Genomic DNA, 9,689 nt, shown 5'->3' on the forward strand with positions numbered 1-9,689 from the left:
GAGAAGAATCTAGGATGCAGTTAAGAAAGAGGCAGTAATAGTTCTCCTTTCGGCTCCACAGCCTACATACTTCCTCTTCTCATGAGGACATCACATTGTGGGAGGACCAACCCTCACAGCTTCATTTTAACAAAGGCCACCACCCCTAAACGGGGTCGAATTGTGAGATCTTGTGGGTTAAAGCCTCCACATAGGAATGTTGGGAAAGCACAATTTGTCCTGTAGCACAGATGATAGCTTTAAAACCAAGAACTCAACTACCACAAAAAACACACCCTTGATGGGTTCCCAGAGGGAAGGTGTGGCCTGCCTCTCCCACAGTGGAGCCAGAACTGACAGAAGCACATCAGAAGTGCGAAAACACAGGCTCACCACTGGGCAAACTCTGACTCCGAGGAGCCATGCTCATCTCTGAGAGGCAACCTTGTGATGATCCTTTGGGTCTCGGGAACCTGGTGACCTCTAACACACATCTCGGGGACTGTTGCCCTATGACATAAAGTTTCAGGCTTCCAATCTTCTGTCTCCCACAGTGGTACTGAGGTAAGGGTCTTCTCATTGCAGCGGACAGTCTAGCCACCCCAAATGGTGGTGGAAATGGGGAAATCCAATGTGGTGGGCAGGTCTTCCTCATCTGTGTACGTGGCAGTCCCACTGACCGACGTGAGGGAAGACACCTTAGGTAGACACACGCATGTGTCATTCCCTGAGTGAGAGGCTTTGGGACCCGAGGGACATTTGTGGACTAGCAGGAAGAGTGGCAGGTAAACTTGGGAGGACCCATGACTAAGGCTCTCTTGGGTAGGGGAGTGCCTACTATGTTGCATCACAGGTCCAGTGATAAATCTTCAGATCAAGGGGTATGGCCAGTCCTCCTTCATCCCTAGCCATTTGCCTAACTGCCACATCCACAGCTATGTTCTCAAGCTGGCTGGCTCTCACCCTCCTGGCTGTGCTGAGCTTGGATACCCAGGCCTTCAACAGCCAGCTCGTCAAGTGCTTTGAGGATCCCCAGTATGAGGAGCTGCTGCAGCTGGCCCGAAATGGCCTGGGGCAGACAGCAGAGAGGAAGCAAGTGGTGGTGATCGGGGCGGGCATGGCTGGACTCACCGCTGCCAAGATCTTGCAGGATGCTGGCCACCAGGTACGTGATGGGGCAGGGGAGAATCTCTTGTGGGAAGACTGAGCACTAAACAGGGAGGGAGAAGACCAAGCTGTGGACATCCCTGAGGAGCTGGGGCCAAAACGAAGCTCCAGGGCTCTAGGGCAGCTGGGGTAGGAGAGCAGGTAAGCTTACCCAGTGACAAAGAGCAAGTTTCAGAGGCAGGATGAAGCTAGGGCCATAGCTCAGTGATAGAGTGAGGAATGGCCTGTGGTTTCCATCTCCAGCACTGTAGAAGGAAGGAAGGGAGGGAGGAAGGGAGGGAGGGAGGGAGGGTGGGAGGGAGGGAAAGAGGATAGGAAGACTAGGGGGGGAGGTAAATCTGGGTCTGCCACAGGGGAGGAGGATGTTGTACGGAGGGTATGTGACAAGTCCCGTTGAGTTCATTAAAGAGCTGTTTGTCTTTCCAGGTGACTGTCCTGGAGGCCTCAGGGCGTGTAGGTGGCAGAATCGAAACCCACAGAGTTCCTGGAGCACACTGGTACATAGAGCTGGGTGCCATGAGGATCCCTATCAACCACAGGTACTCCTGAGAACAGCCGTAGCAAAGGAGGAAGGCCAGGATGAGAGCTATCACACCAAGAGGCCAATGCAGGGGACAGTGGATGGAGTTCTTTCCTGGAAGCCCAGGGGTTAGGGTCTGACTTAACTGATTTCCCAGCCCCAGGGCAGCCCAGGAGCATCTCCCAGCCTCAGAGTTTAATCCACGTATGGAGATAACTGTGCTAGGTTTGACTGCCAAGGAGGATGAGTTGAGGACATCACAGATGATAGGTGGTCCAAGATAAACCTGCTGGAAAGTCAAAAGCAGTCTACTGAGTTTGCAAACGATAAGGAGCCGGGTAGCCTTTCAGGAGATGCTTTCTGAAGGGATGAGAAGTTTGGAGAAGTTCGGGAGTGCTGAACACAGCCTCCAGGAAGGATGGCTCCACAGACACACTGGGCACACCACCTCTCCCTGTGCCTCCAGGAACTGGAATGTTCACACTTGACAGTGTGAAGGTGGCAGGTTCCACACAGAGTGGCAGAGAGCTCAGCCATCATAGAGGGCCGCCAGCAGGAAGTCCAGGTCCCTCTTGGAACTCAAGTTCTAGTCTAGTGTAACGACCAGGGTGCCTAGCATCCCTTTCATGGAGGAAGGCCAGGGGTGGTCTTGGTGAACCCAGGGGAGGCAGAAAGAAGGTCCAGGAAGCAAGAAGGGCTGTTTGGCTCTCAGAGCCTCAAGTCTCTGACTCCCTTCACAGGCTGTCTCACGAGCTCATCAGGAAATTTGGGCTGATGTTAAAGGAATTCTGTCCCTGCAACAACCAGACCTGGGTGCTGGTGAATGGAGTCCGGCAGCGCTCGGGGGCGGTGCAGGCTGACCCTGGCCTGCTGGGTTATGAAGTAAGAGCTGACGAGGTGGGAAAGACGGCAGAGCAGCTCTTTGATAAGTCTCTCAGGAAGGTAAGGCCGAGTGGAGAGCAGCTCACCTCTTCCCTCGGGGCCACCCTGCATGAACACCTTCAAGTTCCTCTGATTCCCCAGATCCTCGAGTGCAGGAAGCCTCCACCAGATTGACCGTTATTGGGCCCCACTCCCTCTCATGACTGTCCTGTGTCAGCCACTGGCTCTGCGGTCAGTATATTCTCAGACCCCAGGCGTCTGTGCGTGTACAGACATGTGCAAAGTCTGTGCATGTACAGACATGTGCAAAGTAGCTGCCATGAAACCATCGTGGTGAGACCAGGTTCATTAGAGAGAGAGCCCTACAAGCTCTAGGTTCGAATGTGCTGTGTGACTCCGGGTGAAATACTTACTGGCTCCCTTCTCTCTTCTCCATTAGTCCCAGAGCCTCTTGTGCCCGGGTTGCTGTGAGGATTAGGTGACAGGAAGGGTTAAAGCGATAAAATGGTGCCAGTTGTAATGATTGACAGTTTGTCGAAGAAGAACAGTAAGCACTCTGCCTCGACTGCCTGCCCACCTTTTCTACCTGGCCCAGCAGCGACAATGCCTTTGTCTTCTCTGACCCATGACCTGGAAGGACCTCACTGTGACAACTGAGCTCAGTGGGAACAGAGGGCATTCCCAGGAGGCCTCTTCCCAGTGTTGTCTTTCTGTGGCTCACTTGGGGTCAGCATACCCAGTCTCTCTCAGCAGCTCTGTGGGGACAGCCTCTGGCACCCGCGTGCTTCACAGTGGCTTAGAAGTCCACAGAAATGTCCTCAACACAGGACAAGAAGGTAGACTTCCCATATATAGCCTCAAGGCTGACAGGGGAGTCTGGATACCTACCTTTGTATACCTAGTGTCCATTCAAGAAGAGATGAAATTCCCACCATCCCAGATTTAGGACACAGTTTTGGAACCCAGGATTCATATAAAGTCATACACACACACACACACACACACACACACACACACACACACACACACACTGGTGAACAACTGAACAAGTGTGGTACATGTGGATGGATGGGCTAGCTTTGACAGTCTTTGTGGGCTGACCTTCACCACGTCCTCCCCGTCTTCTTCCCTCCCAAGATTGTGGAAGAGCTGAAGAACAGCAGCTGCCGTGAGGTCCTGGAGAAGTACGACTCCTTCTCCACCAAGGTCAGTTCTGAGACCTTCCGCCCTGAAACCACCCCGGCAGGACTGCTACCTGGGGCATATTGTGCTGCACTTTACTGTCTGCCCTGAGAGAATGCAAGCTCCATTAGGGGAGGGAGGGAAGAAAGGAAGGAAGGGAGGGAGGGAGGAACTAGACAGAGACCACTCTATGGAGGGCAATCAAGGCTACTTATTTCACCTTGCTGTATCAAGGGAGTCATCCATAATACCCACAGAGTCAAAGACAGACAGGTATAGGAAAGCCTTATGTAGGTGTGTGTTGCTTCACAAGGGGTTAATGTCTCAGAATGTATCTTTAGATGATTATATAGTTGTGCAAAAATCACAGCGTTTACTTGCCAAGATGGCTATGGTGTCACTTGGCCACACACTCCCTGGGAACCACTGGTATACGTGGGTCCCCACTGATGAAAACATCTTTTGTAACACATGACGACAGTGAAAAGTGGAAAAGCCTGGTCCTTCGGTACTATCCACTGGTGTAAGAATTGATGTGTCATGTGTGAGGCCCTGGGTTCAATACCCAGCACTGCAGATACAGGAACACAAGAAAGGTTCCAGATGTGGCCCGATAGGAGGCTGTTGGTTCCAGATGTGGCCTGATAGGAGGCTGTTGGCTCGTGGGTGCTGGGGCCGGCTCACCCATGGGCCTGGGGAGGGGAGGGTGGTAGGTATTCTTCGGCTGATTCTGAGAGAGAAGCTCATAGTCACTTCCAGGCCCTGACCATTCTAAGTAGGCTGTGGTTTGCCTCTGTGGGCAGCTTGCTTCAGATGTTGGGTGGATCAAAGCCTGTGGCCATGTGTGGTCTGACCACTGCTTACTCAAGGCCTTGGTGTGAAGAGAGAGATTAGAGAACAGACACAAGTCAGAGATCGCCAGGACCCACACCTGGTGAACACGCCCTCAGACTTGGGGCAGAGATAACCACTTTGAACCTTGAAGGTCCTAACCGATCCAGCGTGTCTTCGGGCACCCTGGTGTTGCTGTTCCTAGGATGTCATGGCCCTGTGGTTTAACCTCTGGTTTAAACAAGTGTGTTGAATAGTGGCATTTTACCCACCTGGCGGTGTCCGGACATGCGAACAGGCTCTTTTGGTGCCTGGCCTCTAGCCCTGCCTGTGCTAGTAACAGGCAGCAACACACCCCGGGGAAACTGGATGGTCACCCACGCTAACTAGTGAAGCCATTCCAGCCAGCTTTGTCACGTTCGTGCTGGCTTTATCTAAGAGGAGGAACAGAGACAGAAAGCACAGGGCACAATCAGGGTCACAGGTGCACCATGAGCCAGCTCTGAGGTCACTTGCTGATGGAGCGGCTGGGTCAGCAGGTGATGGGGCAGGAGTGGGAGGTCAGGATAGGATGAGAAGGTTTTTGGTCCTCAGATTCTTCCTAGCCTAGTCTTCTGGAGAAGCCGGGCTAGGTCCACATGGGCAGACACGGAGCCTGGGTCTCAGTTTCCCCATCTGCAAAGCAGGAATCCTTACCATTATTTAGAGGATTACATGAGTGAAAGTCTGCGAGTGTGTAGGCTGAAAACTATACCTAGTGTTAGCTATTTTCCCTATACAGGGGACCAAAGGGATCATGTCTGGACACGGTACAAGGCAGCCTTGGGGCCCAGAGGGTACACACTGGCCCTTCTACCCTGTCCAGGTCTGTTCCTTGCTGACCTTGGGTAGGAAGCGAGGCTCACATTAGCTCCTTATACATTCTCATCCACTTGCCTTATTTCCTCACGCACGAGGACAGGAGTACCTGATCAAGGTGGGGAACCTGAGCCGTGGGGCGGTGCAGATGATCGGTGACTTGTTGAATACAGATTCTGGCTACTACGAGGCCTTCACAGAGACCCTGCGTGGCATCATCTCCTTCTTCCAAGAGCCCCGGTGAGAAGTGGGGCAGGGACAGGGAGTCACTAGTTACTGATGAGGATAGAAGTGAAAGGAAGGACTAAGAAAGAAGGAGAAAATTCCTCCAAAATGGGAAGCTGAGTGTGGTGCTGTACACCACCTTTAATCCCAGTACTCAGAAGGCAGAGGCAGGTGGATCTCTGAGTTTAAGGCTAATCTCAAAAAAGCAGGGGAGGGAAGAAAGGAGAAAGGAAGGAATCCTGACTCCAAGAAATCCCAAAGTCACTGGAGTGGATGGGGGTGTTAAACACTTAAGGTGGAACCCGGAGACATGCCTTCTGATACACTGCCTACTTTGGCACCCCACTCTGAGAACCTCTTGATGAGCTAAAGGTCTACCAAGAGAGCGTGAGCCTCATCTGTGACAGGGACTGTGGCCTCAGCCCTGCTTCAAGGGACACTTGTCATCTTTCAGCCCAGGAAGACTTATCAGGGATGCAAACCTGAGGCTCCAGTCACCATTGGTCGCTGTGATCTGTAACTATAAAGATAAAAGGGCGCCAGGCAAGGTGGTGCACACCTTTAATGCCAGCACTCCCGAGGTAGGGTGGGAGGATCTGAAGTTCCAGACCCAACTTGTCTCAAAAAACAACAACAAAAAGATAAAGGCGAACTGGTTTTGTGAACAGCAACAGAACAGGCTACGGGAAGCTGAAGTGAAGCCTGGGCATTGATTTATTTAAACATTCTGGCCTTCTGGCACGGACTCCTGCCCTTCTTATCAATTTGAATCCAAGCCAAGAACTGCCTTTAGGGCGCATGGGAGGGAAGGAAGCTTTAGGACTGACCAAGTAACACAGCTCTGCAGTGTTTAGCTATTTTCCTTGAGTAGCCCCCGAGGGCATTACGGAAGGGGCTGTAAGGGCCCTGGACCGGGGCTGGGGTTCTGACTTAGTTGCTAGACTGCTTGTCTAGCACGCATGAAGTCCTGGGTTCCATCCCTAGTACCACATAAGACTGGGAGGAGCAGCAAACGCCTATAATTTCAGAACCTGGGAGGTAGAGGCAGGAGGACCACAAGTTCAATTCTGGGTGTTTGTCAGCTTATGACCAGGCATCCTGGGTGGCCATAGGAGGTAAGTGACCCAGAGGAGGGGATTGTATTAGCTCAGAGTAGATGCATGTTTCTGGTTTGGTCACTCCAAAGCAGTGTCTTTCTCTAGATCCCTGGCGCTAACGGACACTCCGCTTGCCTTTGGTTCTTTGCCGACTGTTTGTCCCTCTAAAACATGGCTGGCATATACCTGAGAAGGGACTGAGCCACTGTCCAGTTCCAACAGTCTGTCCTCCGAAGGCCCTGTCCATCAACCCACTCATTTTCCTCTCTTCTGGTTCACTCTCAGGTTTGATGAAATCGTTGGGGGCTTTGACCAGCTCCCCCAGGCCCTACACAATTCGCTCCTCCCGGGGACTGTCTGGTTCTACTCACCAGCAGAGGAAGTGGAGATGTCTGGAGACTGTGTCCACGTGACCTACAGGACACCTGACCCTCTGCAGCCCAGGGCACGGCTGACTGCAGATTTTGTGGTGGTAGCCATCACTGCCAAGGCTGCCCGGCTCCTCCGATTCCAGCCATCTCTCTCTCTAAACAAGCAGGATGCTCTGCGCTCTGTCCACTATAATAGTGCCACCAAAGTGATCCTGGCCTGCACACAGCGTTTCTGGGAACGAGATGGCATCTTTAGCGGAAAGTCGAGCACTGACCGGCCTTCCCGCTTCATCTACTATCCCAACCACGTCTTCCCCAATGGTGCGGGCGTCATCCTCGCTTCTTATACCCTGGATGATGACTCGGTGTTCTTCACAGCCCTGGACCACAATCGGGTAGTGGACATTGTTCTGGATGACCTCGCTGCTATTCACAGTCACAACAAAGAGGAACTCCGGACCCTCTGTCCCTACTTCACAGTCAAGAACTGGAGCCAGGACCCCTATTCCATGGGTGGCTTTGCCTTCTTCACCCCTTACCAATACGTGGACTATGCCCAGGAACTCAGCCAGCCGGAAGGGCCGGTCTTCTTCGCAGGTGAGCACACAGATATGCCCCACGGCTGGATTGACACTGCTATCAAGTCAGGGCTCAGGGTGGCAAAGAACATTCAGGAAGCTGTGGACTTGGCTTTGACAAGGAACCCCAGGAACACAAAAGAACACTTCTCCAAAAGCGAACTGTAAACAGCCATATGGGCGTCAGGAACTGGGGTGATTCCAAACAAGCTTGTCCCTCTCTCACCTATCTTCACCTTTGCTCAGAGATTTGACCCAAGACCCATGACTGGATCCCCAGGGTAACAGACCACGCATCACCCCTGCATTTATGACAATAGCTCAGGAAGCACGTGTGGCACGAGATAAAAAACAATAAAGCAACTGTTGAATTCGCCTATCACTGTTTTATTTTTATTTACAAATTTTTAAACTTAAATTTTATTTATTCAGTGTGGGGGGGGGGCACGCGCACGCACGCGCGTGCCAATGCCATGATTTGAGGCATGGAGGTCAGAGCATAACATTGGGGAGTCGGTTCTCTCCTTCCACCGTGTGGGTTCCAGGGATGGAGCTCAGACCACTGGCTTGGTGACAGACATCTTTAGCCCCTGAGCCCAAGTGTTTTATGACATTCTAGAGTCATCTAAATAAATTCAGAGTTGAGTCCTGAGGGTAGGAACCCTTGCCTTTCTCAGGCCTCTTCTTTTATCCTTTTTCTAGTCCTAACTCTCTGGCTTACCTTTGTATTGCTATGAAGACACCATGACCAAGATGACTTACAGAAAAAGGAATTTATTGGTGGCTTACAGTTTCAGAGGGTGTGGTAAGTAATCATCGTGGCAGATAGGCAGGTATGGTGCTGGAGCATATCTAAGAGTTCACATCCTTACCTGAAAGTAGGAGGGAAGGGAAAGCTAACTGGAAGTAGTGTTGGCTTTTGAAACCTCAGAGCCCACTGAAGTAATAAGACCACACCTCCTAGTCCTTCCCAAATAGTTCTACCAACTGGGAAATCAAGTGTTCAAACATAGGAGCTTATGGAGGCTGTTTTCATTCAAACCATACCTTCCCCTCCTCTTCTCCAGTTCTCTGCCTTCCATGACTGAATTTTTTTTTTCTAAAGCAAGATTTCTTTGTGTAGCCTTGCTGTCCTGGAACTCCCTCTGTAGACCAGGCTGGCCCCAAACTCATAGACATTCACCTGTCTCTGTCTCCAGAGTGCTGGGATTAAAGGCATGCACCACCACTGCCCAGCTCCATGACTGAATTTGAAGGGAAATTGAGATGTTGGTTACTTGAGGCTACTGTGGCCAGCAATGTGCTCCATGCTTTCCTGTGTTGTTCCAACAGCCTCAGTGGACAAATTCTAATAGTGTTGTTTCTGGGATTTTTCGGGGTCAAGACTTGGGTCCTGGAAGCCCCGATAAGTCAGACTTGTCCACCCATCCTTAATATACTGTTTAAGGGGACAAATAATGGGGCCAGCACGATGCCTCAACAGGCTAAGGCACTCACCATGAAGCCTGATGATTTGAGTTCAATCACCAGGTCCCAAGTGGCTGGAGAGAACTGACTCACAAGTTGTCCTCTGACCTCTGCACATGACCTTGGAACATACCCCCTTTCTCTCTCTCTCTCTCTCTCTCTCTCTCTCACACACACACACACACACACACACCCCTGTAACTCCAGGTTCAGAGGATAATCTTAGCTTAACACAGAAGAAGGAGATATAGTCAGTGCAGCCACACTAGGAAGAACAAAGTCAGTCCATCTTCAGGGTTGCTTACATAAGTGTAAATAGAAGGTACCAAGTTTTAATAACTAAGCAATCCTGTCAAGGTGTGGCCCTGCCCACACTGACCCATCAGTGTCTCAGCCCTTCCTGGGAGACAAGTTCCCTCTCTGCCTGGCCCCAGCTTTGGCTTTTCCCTCTCCCTGTAAGAGACTTCTAATTCCTTGGGGTCCATTGTCTCAATAGTCTATTGGCCAAAGGGAGGAAACAAGGGCCTCTCTG

At 51.5% G+C, this 9,689-nt stretch overlaps 1 protein-coding gene across 1 annotated transcript; it reads left to right on the forward strand.

Annotated features, from left to right (window-relative positions):
• The first annotated feature begins 597 nt into the window (after positions 1-597).
• On the forward strand, positions 598-7,858 carry LOC131916968 (L-amino-acid oxidase-like). The gene is made up of 7 exons (XM_059270634.1): positions 598-682; positions 915-1,144; positions 1,573-1,685; positions 2,407-2,608; positions 3,686-3,754; positions 5,523-5,659; positions 7,027-7,858. Exons 1-7 carry the CDS (start codon positions 598-600, stop codon positions 7,856-7,858), a joined length of 1,668 nt encoding a protein of 555 aa, XP_059126617.1.
• Positions 7,859-9,689: the final 1,831 nt, after the last annotated feature.

Source organism: Peromyscus eremicus, chromosome 8a (assembly GCF_949786415.1).
Source record: "Peromyscus eremicus chromosome 8a, PerEre_H2_v1, whole genome shotgun sequence".
NCBI classification, from domain to species: Eukaryota; Metazoa; Chordata; class Mammalia; order Rodentia; family Cricetidae; genus Peromyscus; species Peromyscus eremicus.